General features: G+C 39.8%; 1 protein-coding gene across 1 annotated transcript in view; it reads right to left on the bottom strand.

Moving 5' to 3' along the window:
• BRDT (bromodomain testis associated) overlaps window positions 1-18,349 on the bottom strand; it is a 47,479-nt gene extending 29,130 nt beyond the window's left edge. Inside the window, exons 1-8 of the mRNA XM_065409362.1 lie at window positions 18,158-18,349; window positions 13,694-13,831; window positions 12,713-12,842; window positions 7,185-7,363; window positions 5,588-5,947; window positions 4,091-4,219; window positions 3,628-3,816; window positions 15-199 (exon numbers count right to left, since the gene is read on the bottom strand). Of these exons, the coding sequence (XP_065265434.1) occupies window positions 15-199; window positions 3,628-3,816; window positions 4,091-4,219; window positions 5,588-5,947; window positions 7,185-7,363; window positions 12,713-12,842; window positions 13,694-13,831; window positions 18,158-18,349 (1,502 nt within the window). The remainder of the gene's footprint in view (window positions 1-14; window positions 200-3,627; window positions 3,817-4,090; window positions 4,220-5,587; window positions 5,948-7,184; window positions 7,364-12,712; window positions 12,843-13,693; window positions 13,832-18,157) is intronic.
• Window positions 18,350-19,091: the final 742 nt, after the last annotated feature.

Raw genomic sequence — 19,091 nt, 5'->3', positions numbered from 1 at the left:
ACCCTCACACTTACATATTTAAAGACAGTTTTTTCTTCAATTTCTTTTTTTGCTTTAGCTTTTTCTTCTTTTGATTCACATATTTGTGTTTGGATTTTTCTTTGCCTCTTTTCCCCTTTTTAGACTTTCCTTTTTTCTTCCTCAGCTTGGGCAAGGAGGTTTTGGCCAAAGCCCGCAACTGCTGATGAACAGCTTTAAGCTGTCAAAGAAAAGAAGGAAAGAAACTAAGCATCTTGATAGTCATTACAGGAAAAATATTGGGGAGGGAGAAACTGGTTCTGAAGGCCATGGAAGAGTTTTGGCAGCCGGGCAGGGATGGATAGGGTGTTTACTCAGTGGTGTAACAAGATTTTGGAAGGCAGAACAAACAGGATGAGGGGAGCTTTGGAAAATGGGGGCTTGCATTAAGAGGGAGAACATTTGTAGCAGGTACATGTGCACATGAGGGTTGTCTCTTGCCATCCTCCTCCCAGACTTTCCAAAAAAAAAAAAAAAAAAAAAAAAATTTGTCTTCCTGCAGGAACATCCCAAAGCTCTTCTTTAGCATGAGAAACTTGGGGCTCAAGTGTCTCAGTGCACCACTTGCCCACCTCCTATGAGGTGGTTCTGTGCAAGGTAGTCTAGAGAGGATGGGGGGCAGAGTCTTCACATAATAAGTCCAAGCTATTTTGGAAGCCTTGTCATCTGGCAGACAATTATACTGAAACCAAGATAAAGTGCTGGCTTCAACATAATCAGCTGGAACCAGGGCCGGCTCCAGGCACCAGCTTAACAAGCAGGTGCTTGGGACGGCCAAGGGAGAGGGGCGGCACCTGTGGCAATTCGGGGGCAGCAGGTCCTTCGCTCCCTCTAGGAGCGAAGGACCTGCCACTGAACTGCCGTCGCCGATCGTGGCTTCCCCCCCCCCCCCAATTGCCACCGCCGATCGCAATTGCGATCGCGGCTTTTTTTTTTGTGCTTGGGGCGGCAGAAATGCTGGAGCCGGCCCTGGCTGGAACTATACAACACCTACAGAGACAACATTCATGTTTTGTCCAAGTTAAAAAAAAGAAAGAGGACCAGTTTACATTGCATAGGTATTAAAAAAAAGAGGAAAGGATGGATAAGAAGTCCAACTGAGACACATTAGCTGGATAGTTCATTGATTATCACCCTTACTTCTGCTTAACTGTTCTGCAATGAATCCCCCGGCCCTCAGCAAAATGGAGAAGAACACACATCTTGATACTGTTTGAGTAGTCATTTTTCCCCCAATTAAGTAGCTCAGCACACTGAAATTTAGAACTAAAACCCATCCACCTTTCATTAGATTTTGTAGCACTTCTCTGGACTTCAGCCAGAATTTGTGCATCTTGACAGAGATGCAAAAAGACCAGTAATTGTCCTGATGGAATCTCACAGTGGCTATGCTCATTAAAATTCAATAAATTATATTTTAAAAAGAGTAAGATGATACTAAGATTGCAGTCCCTTTATGAAGGCTATCAACACTGTAAACTGACAGAAAATAGAGGAGCTGTAGAAGTTCCAATTTGAATTTTGTTAAGAGTTTAAGTTTCAGTGGTGCAATTAATTTATAAGCAACTTATCACTGATGCTTTCTTGCCTGCAGGGAGACTGATAACGTAGTAGCCTTGTTCATTCTTAGGATTTGGAGGTTGTGGATGAGAGAGTCTGCATGCAGCCTCCTCTTAAATTAGGAGTTGAAAACGGTGTCATAGATTAATTACATTCCCTTAGATTTGCAATAAATTTTTAGATTTGACCTATGATCTTTACAGTATGCCAGAATAATTCCTACTGATATTGTTCCTCAGACAGGCATATCCAGCAGGGATCAGTAGAAACTTCACAATCTTGTTTACAATAGTCTAATGTAGCCTAGCATCTTATTGACCTGCTTTCCACAGAACTTGAACATATTCATGATAGTTTTAGAACTACTCAAAATTCAAAGACAAAACAAACAAAGAATTAGATTGCTCATCAGACTGAAAACCTGAAGGAGTTTCATTATGATGTTAGGCATTTAAGAGTCCAGGTCAGCATGCCTGAAAGTAGTTAACCTAGGATGGGGATAATTTATGAAGTGAAGTAGCTTTAAGAGAGAGTCTAAAGGCATAAAGGCAGCAAGGATATCCATGAAAGAAAAAGTCCTGGGAAGGACACAAAAGGAAGGGGTAGTTGAATAGCCAGAGGCTAGAACCATAGCTCAGTAGGATTTGGAGTAAGCAAAAGAGCTTAAGGGCAGGTCTACACTACAGAGTTAAGTCGACCTAAGTTACACAACTCCAGCTAGGTGAATAACATAGCTGGAGTCGACATAGCTTAGGTCGACTTATTGCGGTGTCTACACCATGCTGGGTCGACCCATCTTACGCTTCTTGTTCCAGTGGAGTACCAGAGTCGATAGGAGAGCGATCTGCGGTCGATTTAGCGGGTCGTCACTAGACCCGCTAAATCGACCACCAGTGGATCGATCACCACAGCCTCGATCCCCAGTAATTGTAGACATACCCTAACTCAGTTGTTTTCAAACTTTTTCTGGCGACCCAGTTTGAAGAAAATTTGAAGAAAATTGTTGATGCCTGCGACCCAACAGAGCTGGGGATGAGGGGTTTGGGAGGGGTTCAGGCAGAGGGCTGCAGGGTGGGGCCAGGAATGAGGAGTTCAGAGATTGTGGGAGGGAGCTCTGGGCTGGGGTGCAGGAGGGGATCGGGGCCAGGGATGAGGGGTCTGGGGTGCAGGAGGGGGCTCTGGGTTCAGGGCTGGGGCAGAGAATTGGGGTGTGGGGTTGGGCATGGTATTACCTCCAGCGGCTCCTGGTCAGCAGTGCAGCCGGGGTGCAGAGGCAGACTTCCCGCCTGTCCTTGCACTGTGGACCGTGCTGTGCCCCAGAAGTGGCCAGCAGCCGGTCCAGCTCCTAGGCGGAGGCACCATCCCCCACAGCTCCCATTGGCCGGGAACCATTGGCCACTTCTGAGGCACAGTGTGGTGTCGGAACGGATAGGGACTAGCCTGCCTTTGCCAGGAAGCACCACCAACGGAACTTTTAACAGCCCAATCGGTGGCGCTGACCAGAGCCACCGCGACCCAGTGCCTTCCATTCTGCGACCCAGTGCAGGGTCGTGACCCACAGTTTGAAAACCACTGCCCTAAGTGACTTGTCTTGATGCTAACTGGCTCCCTCTTCAACTGCTTGAGAGTTGCAAAGAGCCCAATGTGATTAGGGCTTCAGAACAAGGCAATACCAACTGGATTTAGGCACTTTGGGAATTTTAATCCAATGCATTTAAAAAGACAGGTAGCAGATATCCTATTCAACAACAACATCAACATCATCAGCCTACTGAAGGCTCTGAAGCCAGTATGTAAAAAGTTAAGCCTGCTGTTAGAGAACCTGCCATCTCCCACAAAGTAACCACAGCACAATGTGCTACCACATAAGAAAATAATTCTGCACCACCCCAAATGCACACGTTTGTACATACATTTAAAAAAAAAAAAAAAAAAAAAAACACTCTTTACAGACAGCTCATGGTTCTAGACCTTAGAATGGATACATGTGAATGAGAGCCACCACAGGCTACAATCGTCGTGCACTGTGTACAGAGCATTGTTGCTTACTTGCTCTTGAAGCTTTGCAAGGCGCCGTGTTCTTTCCTCTTCTGAAGAAAGATCATCTGAAGATTCAGAGGAGTCATCACTGCTGCTTTCACTAGAAAAAGCACTTGCTATTTCTGTTTTGGGCTGTGACGGTGGTATATTTGCAACAGGTTCATCTGGAATTTTGGCAAATTGCATCTCAAAGATATCCTAAAATATAAATAAATAAATAAATAAAAAATCTTGGGACCTCTTTATAGGAGAGTATATCATCTTTACTGATCTCTTTATATTGGTCTAGATGTCCTAGAATGGTCACAGGTCACCTAGCACCCAATGATTTCTCCTCTCTCTCAGAAGAGAATTCTCCAAGACCCATTACCAGAACAGCTCCACAGTGGGAACCTTAGGTGGTCCAGAATTTGTTAGTCTCTAAGGTGCCACAAGGACTCCTCACAGTTTCATTTATTAAGTGATAACCCACCTGCAGTTTTCTTGCCATAGCAACCACTTCATGGTCAGGAGAGTTGTATTTGTAGCAATTCATAAACATTAATCTAATATCTGCAGCAAACTCTTGTGTATCTTTATATTCATAGTTATCCATTTTCTTCTATGAGGAAACAATAATGAAGTTGCATTTTAGATTATCTAAACTTTAAGATACAGACTATGTATCTGGGACTTAACGCCAAACGTAAAAGTCAAGGAAGATTGATACTTCCAGCATCAGAATAAATCTGGTGCAGTAGGGTTACCATACTGCAGAAGCTCCAAAACCATCATTTAAAATAAATAAATAAACCGCAGCCACCACACAACCTCATACACCACATAGCCTCTTCTGACTTAGAATATTCTGTTGCAAATATTAACTGTCAGCAATATAACTTTATTGAATTAAAGCTAGGATACTAACAAGTTTTGAATAACTAAACTTTCTGCTATAGTACCAAAAATCTTTAGCTAATGTTCAGTTATAGATTATAAGGAATCCGCATTTATTCTGAATGTGTCCCATCTTTAATTTGTATTGTAAGTCACGTAGATGACTGAAATACTCTGTAAATAAATCCAGGTTTTCCAATAAATAAAAATAAATATGGGCACTTAAAGTTGGGTTCCCAGACCCTAATTTAGCTACCTAAGTAAGTGGCCTAATTTTCAGAAGAACTGAGTACCCGACCACTCCATTGAAGTCAGTGGGAGCCATTAAGTTCTCAACTCTTCTGAAACTTAGGCCACTTATTTAGGTAGCTAAATTAGGGTCTGGGAACCCAACTTTAGAAATCAACATTTTATAAAAATAGGTATCCATTTTTTCCAGTCATTGACTACACTGTCTAAAGGATTTATTTTGTTTCTTATAAATGGGGACAAACATGACAAAGTTTGAATTATCTCCCTACCACTTAAGATGGGGGAGCAGTTAAGTTTAAGACAAAACAGGGAGCTTACACAGTTGAGACATCTGGGTGTCTGAGGTTTCAGATTGCATCATGAGAGTGAGCCTTGAAGGGCTAGAGTGATGCTTAAGTACTGGGAAAGCGATAGAGACGATCGCCTGTTTTTATATATGCTGACAGTAGTCATTTATAAAGTGACCCAAAAGGTACTTTGACATGTGCCCTGATGGGTTTATACAGATAGGCTAGAGACTTGGAAAGCTTGCACCACCACCAGACGCTTGCTTGAGTGAAAGTTAACTGTAATTTAAGCCCTTTTACTAATTTTTAAGCTCAGTTCACCCTACAAGTAAGCAAACTAATTACTTTACCAGTTAATCAACAACATGAAATAAATAACCATAAGACACTATGTACAGCACGTTATGCAGTCTTTGTGCCTCAGTTTACTTTCCTTAAAGAACCAAGTCTTCATGACATTTTCAGATTCAATTTAAAAGATATTTAATTTAGGACCATAAATCCCCTACATACGAGAATAAACCAGAGTTGTGAATCTAGCCAAAACCCCTTACCTTAATAGTTCCAAGGTCTATAGGGCATTTCATGGTATCATGGTGGTCATTGAGCCCCAAAGCTGTAATATCTACAGGTTTATAGAAAGGCCAAGCATATGATGCATGTTTCTTTGCAAACATTTCTTTAAGGATCTCACTACAATGCTTTAGTTGTTCTGATAATTGAACATTTTTGACAACTTCAAGTGGCTGTTGAGAATCTGGCAAGTCTTTCTTTAGATAACTGTCTGGTACACTACATTCACTTTCTCCTCTACATATTTTAGCAATTTTTGGTTCATTAAGTGCTGGAGAAGATTCACAGCTTGCTGTGGATATTGTAGTAGTATCAGCCTTCCTTTTCACACCCTTTTTAACCTAGAAAACAAAAGTTTACATAGAATATTTCAAGTAACTTGAATGGCACAATTCCACGATAAATAGCAAAAGAGAAACTTTTTTTGTTTAGTTTTTTGTTTTTTTTTTTAGACAAAAGCTTCTGTATTTTTTCTCCACAACTGTTAAATATAAAATTGTAGAAACAAGTTCAAGACCTACATTTTCAGCAAAGTGTTACAATCTAGCATCAGGTGTAAGGCTTTCTTCTTTAGAGTTGGAAGAAAAGTGTACTACAGTTTTATTTATTTTGCGGTCACTTAAGTAGGGTGAAATCTCAAAAAAGTTACTAGATTATGAAGTTGACATAAGAACAGCCACCAGCAAATACAAATATTCCTGCACTCCAGTATTTGAGGCCTAATTAGAGGCCATGAGTACAAGCTTTTAGCTCTTAGGTTTGGTCTAACATTGTGCTGCCTCTGGTTTGGAAGAGATACAATATATGCACTTTGCCACTAACTCACTAAATACTCACCAAATACATATTTTTACTTTTCTGAAAAAGGTCTGGGAGAGAGCATGCATGTTTCCAGCTGGAATAGTTGAAACAACACTAGTTGATATGAGATGGTTTGATCTAACCAAAATGGCGTGTTTTCACACACAGGTCCAGATAGCAGCTATTGTTTTTGGTAGCTCATACAAAAGAGTTGTTTAAGATAACTATTCTGTTGTAGATTTAACAGGTAGTATGGTTATTTTGAAAATTGAGCATTTCCAATCATATCATGAACTTAGTTTACATTAAAACTAGGTCAGTTCCTTTTGAATATTTAATTTTGAAGTTAAGCAGAGATCTGTCCTCATAGTGGGAAACCACCTTTAACTCAACATAAAGCAAAGCTAACAGTCTCTCAAACCATCTTTCTAACAAACAAACATTCATTAACTCATCTGAGCACAAAGAAAAGCAAAACACCAAGATTTAAATATGCAGTAACCGTACTTTTTGACTCAACCTCTGCCCTATATACTGTAATTAGTGCTGCCCCACTTATTCGAGAGATCAGAAATGGTGTATTTTTTTTTAAAAAAAAAATCTACATTTTGTAAGATGCAAGATAAATAGGTTGTGCTTATTCACAGTGCACTATGTTAAATGGTGTTCCATTAGTTTTTTGCATTGTGATCCACACTATACATGGATGTGCCAACTACTGCCCCAGACAGTATCAATCTACTTTCATTTGAAGCCAGTATACAAATTGTAACTTACTTTTGTTATAGGTAGCGTGGCTGACATTAAGGTAGTCGATTGAGCCATTGACAGAGGAGCTAACACAAGCTGCTGTGGTACTGGAGTCATCACGTGAGGCTGCTTAACAATGCTTTCAAGTTGCTTCTGCAGTTGATTTTGCTCAGTGGTACAAACTCCTGAATCAGGCAGCTGAGGTCCTAATAAATCAAACCAATTTACACTGAGATGTGTACTTTGGTGTCCCAACAATTCCAGTCCTATGTTCTTATAGAAGAGATCTTCTAGGTCATCAAGTCCAGTCTCCTGTCATTGCAGGCAACTTAGTCATAATCCCATTGATGAATGTATCAAACCCCCCATCTTTACATTCCAGTCATAACATTTCCTTTCACAAAGCTCCTGTTGGTAGGCCCAAAGGCTACATGGTCTTATTTTCAATTGACCAAATACTTACCACATTGGAAAAAATAACCCCAACTATACATACAACATGATGGGGGCTAATTTAGCTACAACGAGTCAGGAAAAAGATCTTGGCGTCATCGTGGATAGTTCTCTAAAGATGTCCACGCAGTGTGCAGAGGCGGTCAAAAAAGCAAACAGGATGTTAGGAATCATTAAAAAGGGGATAGAGAATAAGACTGAGAATATATTATTGCCCTTATATAAATCCATGGTTCGCCCACATCTCGAATACTGTGTACAGATGTGGTCTCCTCACCTCAAAAAAGATATTCTAGCACTAGAAAAGGTTCAGAAAAGAGCAACTAAAATGATTAAGGGTTTAGAGAGGGTCCCATATGAGGAAAGATTAAAGAGGCTAGGACTCTTCAGTTTGGAAAAGAGAAGACTAAGGGGGGACATGATAGAGGTATATAAAATCATGAGTGATGTTGAGAAAGTGGATAAGGAAAAGTTATTTACTTATTCCCATAATACAAGAACTAGGGGTCACCAAAAGAAATTAATAGGCAGCAAGTTTAAAACAAATAAAAGGAAGTTCTTCTTCACGCAGCGCACAGTCAACTTGTGGAACTCCTTACCTGAGGAGGTTGTGAAGGCTAGGACTATAACAATGTTTAAAAGGGGACTGGATAAATTCATGGTGGCTAAGTCCATAAATGGCTATTAGCCAGGATGGGTAAGAATGGTGTCCCTAGCCTCTGTTCGTCAGAGGATGGAGATGGATGGCAGGAGAGAGATCACTTGATCATTGCCTGTTAGGTTCACTCCCTCTGGGGCACCTGGCATTGGCCACTGTCGGTAGACAGATACTGGGCTAGATGGACCTTTGGTCTGACCCAGTACGGCCTTTCTTATGTTCTTATGTTCTTACCTGCAATTGGTGCTCTCTGAAGCTATACATAAGCACAACAATTACCACTCTTGCATCCATGCTCCTAATGCAAGACCAGGTGGGGACTCTCCTGGTTCAGATCTGAAGTGCTAGTTCAGCAACGGAGCCATAGTGCCCCCAAGAGTCTTCAACTGAGTTAATGCCCTTGAAAAAACGGAACTAAAACTATTTATCTGTGAAAGCAATAGTTAGTTAAATCATCTTTTTTCCAGAGAGAGAGAGAGGCTTTTTTAGGTCTCTGTTCTTGGAAATTGAATTTCTCCATTGAGGTCTCATTTGGATTAAAAAAAAAAAAAAAAGTGGAATAGAATAAAAGTAGTACTGGAACTAGAAACAGATACCAGATAAACAGTGATGACAGAAATCCTCTCTGTAATTTAAGTTCTACTAAGAGCCCAATATTCCAAAAGTAAATTTACTAATTTGGAGAAGCACTTAGGTAGTCAGCTTGGAAAAGGGATTCTGTAAGACCACTTAAGCAAGCTAATCATTGTTGCTTGAACTCCTCAAGTTAATAATTTATAGTTGTGTACTCCAAGTGGCTGCCCTCATAAATCTCCCATGTGAAGTCTGATTGAAGGTTCAGTGTAGAGGCAGATGCTCCTTTAACGTGACCCTAAAAATCAAAGGCCTGCCAAAGGTCTAACAATAAAATATTAGCTTGGCCGAACAATAAGAGGTGGTTCTCAGAGAGCAGAACATGTTGTAGTGATAAGCAAGAGAGGTTGGGTAGGTTATCGCAGGACATTAGTTATTCCACATGAAGTCCTTAAGATCTTTGAAACAGATTGTGGAAGAGAACCTGCCTGAGATGGGTGTAAGAATAATCTTGATAGGTGACTTATTGAAACTGAATCTTGATACCAGCTCTGAAAGTAGTAAGATTCATTTACAGTATCATCTCGTTAATGAAGAATTTAATGTAAGATGGAATGGCACCAAAATGGGGCACCAAAAATAGAATACCATTTATTTAAATATTTTTGGATGTTTTCTACATTTTCAAATATATTGATTTCAATTACAACACAGAATATAAAGTGTACAGTGCTCACTTTATATTTACTTTTGATTACAAGTATTTGCACTGTTAAAAGAACTAGTATTTTTCAATTCACCCAATACAAGTACTATAGTGCAATCTCTTGATCATGAAAGTTGAACTTACAAATGTAGACTTATGTACAAAAAAACAACATTCAAAAATAAAACCATGTAAAATTTTAGAGCCTGCAAGTCCACTCAGTCCAGCCAATCGCTCAGAGACACAAGTTTGTTTACATTTGCAGGAGATAATGCTGCCTGCTTCCTGTTTACAATGTCACCTGAAAGTGAGAACAGGCATTTGCATGGCACTGTTGTAGCCAGCGTTGCAAGATATTTACGTGTCAGGTAGGGTGACCAGACAGCAAGTGTGAAAAATCGGGACAGGGGGTGAGGAGTAATAGGAGCCTATAGAAGAAAATGCCCCAAATATCAGGACTGTCCCTATAAAATAGGGACATCTGGCCACCCTAGTGCCAGATGGGCTAAAGATTCATTTGTTCCTTCATGCTTCAACCACCATTCCAGGGGACATGCGTCCATGCTGATGATGGGTTCTGCTCAACAATCCAAAGCAGGGCAGACTGATGCACGGTTCATTTTCATCATCTGAGTCAGATGTCACCAGTAGAAGGTTGATTTTCTTTTTTGGTAGTTTCCGCATTGGAGTGTTGCTCTTTTAAGACTTCTGAAAGCATGCTCTACGCCTCGTCCCTCTCAGATTTTGGAAGGCACTTCAGATACTTAAACCTTGGGTCGTGTGCTGTAGCTATCTTTAGAAATCTCATATTGGAACCTTCTTTGCATTTTGTCAAATCTGCAGTGAAAGTGTTCTTAAAATGAAGAACATGTGCTGGGTCATCATCCGAGACTGCTATAATATATGGCAGAATGCGGGCAAAACAGAGCAGGAGACATACAATTCTCCCACAAGGAGTTCAGTCACAAATTTAATTAACACATCATCAGCATGGAAGCATGTCTTCTAGAATGATGGCCGAAGCATGAATGTTTAGCGTATCTGGCACACAAATACCTTGCAATGCCGGCTACAAAAGTGCCATGCAAATGCCTGTTCTCACTTTCTGGTGACATTGTAAACAAGAAGCGGGCAGCATTATCTCCTGTAAATGTAAACAACCTTATTTGTCTTAGCGATTGGCTGAACAAGAAGTAGGACTGAGTGGACTTGCAGGCTCTAAAATTTTAGATGGTTTTATTTTTGAATGCAGTTTTTTTGTACATAGTTCTACATTGTAAGTTGCACTTTCATGACAAAGACTGCACTACAGTACTTTCATGAGGTGAACTATAAAATACTGTTTTGTTTATCATTTTTACAATGAAAATATTTGTAATAAAATTTACACTTTGTATTGTGTTGCAATTGGAATCAATATATATGAAAATGTAGAAAAACATCCAAAATATTTAATAAATTTAAATTGGTATTCTATTGTTTAACAGTGCAATTAAAACTGCGATTAATCTCGATTAATTTTTTTAATTGCGATTAATTTGAGTTAGTCACATGATTTAACTGCGATTAATCAAGAGCCCTATTATAAATACATTTGTTTATACAGCACCTTTAATCAGCAGATCACACATCTGTGAAGTGCTCAGAAGCATCTTAATTTTACAGAAAGAGAAGCAGAGGTACAAGAATACCAGTGATGAGCTGCCAGAATGTTAATAACCGGTTCCCTACTGGGTCTTCGGCGGCAGGTCCTTCACTCGCTCCGGGTTTTCAGTGGCACTTCGGCGGCGGGTCCTTGAGTGCCGCCGAAGACCAGGCGCGAGTGAACGACCCGCCGCTGAAGTGCCGACGACGACCCGGTAGGGAACCAGTTATTAAGTGCCACCCAGTGAGTACAAGATCGAGACCCCCGACCCTAACTGCCCCCCCCCAGGACCCCACCCAACTCGCCCCGATCCCGGTCCCTGACTGTCCCGATCCCATCCACCACCATCCTGACAGACCCCCGGAACTCCTACGCCTACCCAACCCCCTGTTCCCTGTCCCCTCACCGCCCCCCCAGAACCTCCGCCCCTTCCCCCTTCCCCAACCCCTCCTCCCAGCCCCGGCCCCCTTACCATGCTGCTCAGGGCAGCATGTATGGATGCCGCGCACCCTGCTGGAGCTCGCAGCCTCACCCCCTTACCATGCCACTCAAAGCGTCAGGAGCTGCCCAGGAGCGGTCCAGAGCGTTGGCGCTGGGCTCTGTCAGAGTGGGGAAGGTGGGGAAGGGGTCAGGGGAGCCTCCCCAGCCGGGAGCTCAGGCGAGCCGGACAGGACGGTTCCGCGGGCAGGAGTTTGCCCAGCCCTTTAACAACCGGTTCTAAACCGGCTTCTAAATTTAACAACCGGTTCACGCGAACCGGCTCCAGCTCACCACTGAAGAATACTAAACAATTTTATCCATGACAAACAGTAATTTAGTGACAGAGATAAGAATAGAAAACCGGATAGCTCTTGACCTGCACACCTCTGCTCTCACCCCTGGAAGGAAGGCTAACACAGATTTGCATTTCCCTCTTCAAATACTTAGTATACTTTTAAGTTAGGAAGTTAAAAGTAAAATATTAACTAGCTTGACTTGCAATAAAAAAAACTAATTATGGAATATATGCACTGCACTACTTCTCCTTTCAGGAAGCATCTTTCATCAGATGGATAAACCATTTTTCCTATATCTATACTACTGTACCTGTTAACTGTCAATGCAGAGAATGAGCTAAACCTCCAACTCATGTCAAAGGTAGAATTTTTTTTTTTTTTTTTTTTTTTTAAGTTATTCAGCGAGAACTGGAGAGGGTATTTATTATTGGCATATTGAACCTGCTTAAAACCTTGAAGCAATAATTTTTTTGCCTGTCTACTGAATTCCAGGAAAATCAAGTGACAGTTGTCATTTTGTGAAATACAGAGTCCTGACCCCAACTGCTCCACAGCAAAGTTTAGTAGCATTAGGTTTTAGTCCAAATAGTAAATTGCTTACAGTCGCCATAAAATTTTACCATTCTGATATTCTTGACAAGTCTATAGCTCTCCCACAATTTGATGTTTACAAAAAAAGTTGTAATTAAAATTTGAACTGTTAGCAAGTTCATACATTAACACTGTATGTAGTCTAGTATTTACCTTCTTGTTTCTTTCCTTTTCTTTTCCCTTTGTTGACAATCACTATTTTCTCTTCTGGAGGCATTTGTGCCATTTTCTGCATAAATACTTTTTCTAGCTCTTGTGCCATAAAAACAATGTCATCGCCTGGCTGCAAGATATACCGGTAATTATGTTTGTAAATCACAGAATATAGGCAATATACTTTAATAATACAAGAGTATTACATTCAGTAGCATTATAATATACCCATGTTCTGTAGCATCATATGTTACAAGTTTACGGTCAATCTGAAATCAGACTATAGGGTCTCTAAATAAAGTCTGATTACAGAACAACCTTAAAAGGGTTACATAACCCACCTCACCAGTTCCACAACAAGTTATGATCATATTGAAAGACTAAATGCCCCTCCACCCCTTTATTATTTCCTTCTCTATTTCCCCAACCATCCCACTGCTACACTGAGACAAGTTTCAGGCTGTTCACTTGAGCATCCTTCAAATCCTGAGGATACGGCAATCCAGTATTAAAACAAAACTGCCTGAGTTTGCCACGCATAAGCAGCATTTAAAAAGTTGCTTCTTCCGTTGGTCTGTCACACACTATTTTGTCAGTCATTATACATTGCAAAGCTCATCTATTCACCGAGCTTCCTGATAAGCTTTTTAATTGTTAGACATGTTTGTTGTGCGATTACATGGGCTATGTTGTGTAGTGTTGTAGTGGGTTTGTTGGTAGTATCCTTGTGTGGGGACATTTATCCTTTTGATGAATTGTACAGATGGCTAGAAGTTGACTAGGTGCTTTTGGTAAGTTTGAATAAATATTAGCAGCCTATTTAAATAAATGTTTTCTATTAAAATTCAGAGACACATTAAGTTACTTGGCCATTACAAGTAACAAAATGCATGAATAGCGAACACTTTCAGAATTGGGTATATGGCCTACTGAACACTATACACATTTACTACATTCCCCTCTTTTTAGCATTTTACATACCTTGTTATACACATAGCAGTTCGTGAACATAGTTTTAAAGTCTTCAATGCAGTCTGTAGCTTTTGTATAATAATTATGTTCCAAACGCTTTTTAATTGTGCTCAAGTCCATGGGTTTCTTAATGATATTATAATAATCCTGTAGTTTTGAAAAGATGGTTAAAAACCATACAATTTGTGAATTTAATTAAAGATTAATAAGAGTTACTAGGACATGAGTGCTCTTGTACATTTGAGGACAACCTGTTAACCTTTACAGGAGAATAAAACTACTATGTTGCTGAATTTGGAATAGGAACATTCCATTAAAAGAAAACTTTCCTTCAGGTTTAAAGTTACCATTAAAAGCATCATAAGTGCCACAACAGCAGAGGTATTATGGAACTTAATTTCTTTATACTCCTCCCATTGCATGATAAAGTATTCATTTCAATAGTATTAGGACGATGTGGATAAATGGCACTTCTGCTAGGAAAAATAGTTTTCTTGTATAGCACTTTTCATCTGTTGGTCTCAAAGCAATTTACAAGTGAAAATAAGCATCCCCATTTCCCAGATGGAGAAATGGAAGCAAAGACAGGCAAAGAGACTTGCACAAAATTCAGAGGGGTAGCCGTGTTAGTCTGAATCTGTAAAAAGCAACAGAGGGTCCTGTGGCACCTTTAAGACTAACAGAAGTATTGGGAGCATAAGCTTTCGTGGGTAAGAACCTCACTTCTTCAGATGCAAGAAGTTGCATCTGAAGAAGTGAGGTTCTTACCCACGAAAGCTTATGCTCCCAATACTTCTGTTAGTCTTAAAGGTGCCACAGGACCCTCTGTTGCTTTGCACAAAATTGCAGGCAGAGCTGGGAAGAGAGTCTAGGTCTCTTGATGTCTGCCCAGTACATTATCCATTGGGCCATGGTGCTTCCCTAAAAACAAAGGTGAATTCAAGTCCTAGCTGACTGACTCTTAAATTAAAATATTTTTTTTTTTAAAAAATAGAGTCCTAGTAGAATTGCTCACTTCCACCTCTGGGAATTAGCACACAGTTGTTAATCTCTAGGTTAGAAGAAATCAGAAACATTGAACAGTTTTACACTCCCATTAACTGGTTTACATATGCTTCAAATAATTAAGTTAGTAATAATGACCTCTGAAGCACCTCTAACTAGATCAATTTATCCACTGGAACAAAAGGCTAAATACATCATAATAATGTTTAAGTGTCTGTTCAACCACATGACCAGAAGAACATTTAAATTACACAGCTAAAAAACAGCTATTGTCAAAATACTGATCTCTTCTGCCACCTCCTGTCCCCTTTCGGTGTCAGAAGAGTAAAGTTAGATATTCGTTGTCCTTGTAATGAAGCCAGACAGAATTTATTGTAGATTATGCAAAAGTTGAAGCTACACTATTTCCGAAAGTATGTGTTAAATTCTAAGTGGCTGCCTTAGAAATTTGAAGAGGCAGAACTGTCCTGAGGCTAACTACAATTGTTGCCACAACTTTGAATGAATGACCTACAATATTAACCTTAAGTGACAGTTTCTCCTAAGAACAAAAACAAAATACAGACGACAGTCACTTTGACAGTGCTTTTGGACAAACTGACCAAATGAGTTTGTCAAGAGAAACAGCTATGGATTAAGGGTTTTGTCTGCTGCTCCAAATAACACCAATTGTCTGGAGGGACTGATTTATAAGAACATGTTAAAAGAACTAAGTATTTATACCATAGCTTGGTTAAGTAACAACTACGTAACGGAAACAATTTATAAATGGCTGGTACGTGTGAGCACTAATGAAAGGCAAGTTTAAGGGTAATCTAAGGGGATAACCAGGAGAAACTTGACTAAAGTTGAGAAATTATAAACCTAAGAGCAACATCTTTCAGCATATTAAAAGTCTAAGGGCAGTTGTGGTGGAAGCCCCATTGCTTGACAAGACTAGAATAATATATATCCCTTCACCCCCCCAAAAATCAGAAAGAATACAGCAGCATCCTGAGGGAGTTCAGAGTTGGGTAACAATAATGGTTCAAGGCATAAAACCTCATATCGAGGGAGACTGGGATTGCATAACCTCAAATGCAAAAATAAGAGTACACAATATAATGAATGTTATTGAGAAAATAGAATGAACAGAAGTTTGATTTGTCTCATAATACAAGAAGGAACAATCAGTGACCCCAAATTGTGCAGAGAGTTTAGAACTGATGAAAGGAAGCACTTTCCCCCACATAATACACAGTTTGCTTGTGGAACTCATTGCCACAGGATCTCATTAAGACCAAGAGCTTTACAAGATGAGAGTTCTATCCCGAGTTAATTGTAAAAAACAAACAAACAAGGGTTTGGGCAGGGATAAGAGCACTCATACTTCAGTGCATAAGCCAAAAACTATTCAGGGTTAGGAGAAAGCTTTATTTGGGGACAAGTAATCCCATAATCACTTGGGGTTTGTTACACCTTTCTTTGGCATTGTTCAGAAACAGATCCTTAGTGACACACTACTGGTCCACTGGTCTGATTCAGTATGGCATTTGCTATGTTTCTAAGCCTTCTTTGGTAGGGTAATAGAAAGATGTTAGGTCATCTAGTTAATTTCCATTTTTTTAATTTTATAATGTGCTATTTCAGAAAATAAAGTATTCATTGGTCCAGACAGAGATTGATGCTATAATCCAGCATTTAGGGCACTCACCTAGGATGTGGGACACTCGGGTTCAAGTCCCTGCTCTAAATCAAGTAGAGTGGGGATTCAAATCTGGGTCTCCCACATCCCAGGTGAGCAGCCTAACCCCTGGGCTGTGACTGGATATACACATTTTTGAGAGGAAGTCTATAGTACAAGCAAGAACCAAGCCATTGAAAACAACCCTCATATCTCAAGGACTTCCAAACTGAGAAATGTCGCTAGCCTTCTTTTAGGAAGTATGCATACATTTGTAGGTGATTTTAAGAATGGAATATTGCCTTTTTAAGTTTCTTGAAGGTTATCTAAGGGGGTCTGCTATTAAAATGTTGCACTACATAGAAAATGAAAGTTAAAAATCAGAAGTTCGGTCTTTCACTTAAAAGTCAAGACAATTTTGGATTACCACAATGAGCTATGCTGGTCAACTGATGTGTAATTCTGTATTTGAAATGGAGATTTTGACAGGACAGATATAGGGAGAAACCAGACTATCCTAGCGAGAAAATGACCGCACATTCTTAATTCTTTCATCACTCAAACAAGTTAAAGTCTCAGGTTGCCCCTACATCAAGGCCCCAAAAGAGTGAGTGAAAGCCATACAGCAGGCATATGGTGTTGAGGAAGTCTCACAAGGTTTATTTTTTTAAACCCTTAGTATTTGTATTCATCTTCTCTGCTCTGTAGAAAAAAAAGTGATACACTGTCAGCATAACAGAGAAAGAAGCTTATGAGCATCATCGGTCAGTTTCACCACCTTGCAGTCAGAGAGACATGATGATTACTGAAAAAAAGTAATCCATTAATTTCCTGGTGTAAAGTGTTAATTGCTTGGACATTTCACAAACAAGACCAAATGTCAATCAAACAAACATTCTCTAAAACATAATGCATCTTCAATAGTCAATATTTTCTAATAAATCTTACATGCATAAAAGTAAATATAGCATATTAAACTGTTCCAAAAGTGCCGTATTTTCAGATTATGAAGCATTAAGAAGTGTCAACCTCTTAGGGGTACGTCAGAGGTGTTGACAGTATTCTCAGAACCCTGAACTAAAGTTTGAATGGACACATAATGCTCTATAAACAGTTTAAAAGATGTCAGGAAACTATTGACTATTTTAAGAGCAGGTGTCTTTAGAAGGATACCCCACTCCCACCCCCCAAGAGAAAGCTTTTTCTAGTGGGAAATTCATCTGAGTTTCTCTAATATTTCTCTTGTGCACATCAGGTCCCTGACACATCTTTAAACATTCCACCAGAAACTCAAATGAGGCCTTAGAACAGACAAACATAACATTAAATCAGGATGGAATTTGACAAGTTGCATCAGATTTTCAGTGGTAGAAACTATTTGGATTTTCTCCACTCCGGAGAAAGCGGCTGCAAGATCTCAGACAGACCTGCTAGCTACTTATTGGAGACAATAATGTTTACAAGCAAGTATAATTTCCTGACAGTTCCTATCATAATATAGTGATGGAGGAGTAAAGGCCTGGGCTAAGAGTCTGTGCTGCACCTCTAAGAAGTGCAGCTCAGGGGTAGCTGCGTGGGGTGGTTTAAGACCCCTGTATAGATTTCCCCATCCTGGGCTGCTTTGGGGGCTGAAATACTTCTGGCATAATGTAGACAGTCCTGGGGGCCTAAACTGCAGCACTGCCCAGAATCTCTGTAGAGTAGCAGACTGTTTTTTAAAGCCAACATTTCAGTTCACCGTTAAGATTTCACTTGCTTATTCTTCAACATATAAGGCTTAATACAATACTCAAATGGAGTCTTACAGGAAGGTTTAGTGCTGCAGCATCTACAGGCTGGTGAAATGGCCAGGAAAAGTTGTGTCTCCACATAGCTTTCATGACCACCCTCTGTAAATATTGAAGTTGATTTGTTAAACAGCCAGTTTTTTTAGGATTGATATATTCTGGCGGTGGAGGATTAACAATAGTTGGATACTGTTGATTTGGAACAGACATCTTTAGCGAGTTTCTATAGCCACATGTTCCAAGGTCTGTTGTAGCATCAATCTGTGAAGAAAAAAATAAGTTTTAATATAAATTAGTGTAAATATTGTGGGACAAACCAAGTCAGGAAAAGTATAAACTTTCAGTACATAAGGTGAAAGACTGCTACATGCAATACTAAACACATTAGTTTTTAGCTCCTTTAATGAAACAGTTCATTGGATGCATCTCTAACAGTGATAAGGCATACTTGAGATCACAGAAATGACATTTTATAACGTTACTGTCCAAAATAGAAAACCATTAGAAATCACTAACGTTTTACTTTTTTAGTTTAGAAGTGCTGTTATACCTGAAGAGTGTTTACAAAGCCATCAGAAACCCATGAACAGATAGGATACTGGAAAAGCCTGGAATTACAGGTCTGGATAATTCAAACATCTAGTTAGTTTTCTGCTTATACTCATTCATAGGCCCAACTTCTGTTGGTGAGGGAGACAAGCTTTTGAGCTTATACAGACCTGAAGAAGAGCTCTCTGTAAGCTCAAAAGCTTGTCTCTCTCACCAACAGAAGTTGGGCCAATAAAAGATATTACCTTACCCACCTTGTCTTTAATATCCTGGGACCAACATGGCTACAACACTACACACACTCATTCAAAAAGAGTTGCAGGGAAGTTTTCCTAGATTTGAAGCTCAGGTTAGAAATCTCAGCTGTTGTATAATACAGATTTTTGCTGTAGACAGGTCAAGA

Source organism: Emys orbicularis, chromosome 8 (genome assembly GCF_028017835.1).
Source record: "Emys orbicularis isolate rEmyOrb1 chromosome 8, rEmyOrb1.hap1, whole genome shotgun sequence".
Lineage (NCBI taxonomy): Eukaryota > Metazoa > Chordata > Testudines > Emydidae > Emys > Emys orbicularis.
This window is presented reverse-complemented; position numbering and strand designations above follow the sequence as displayed.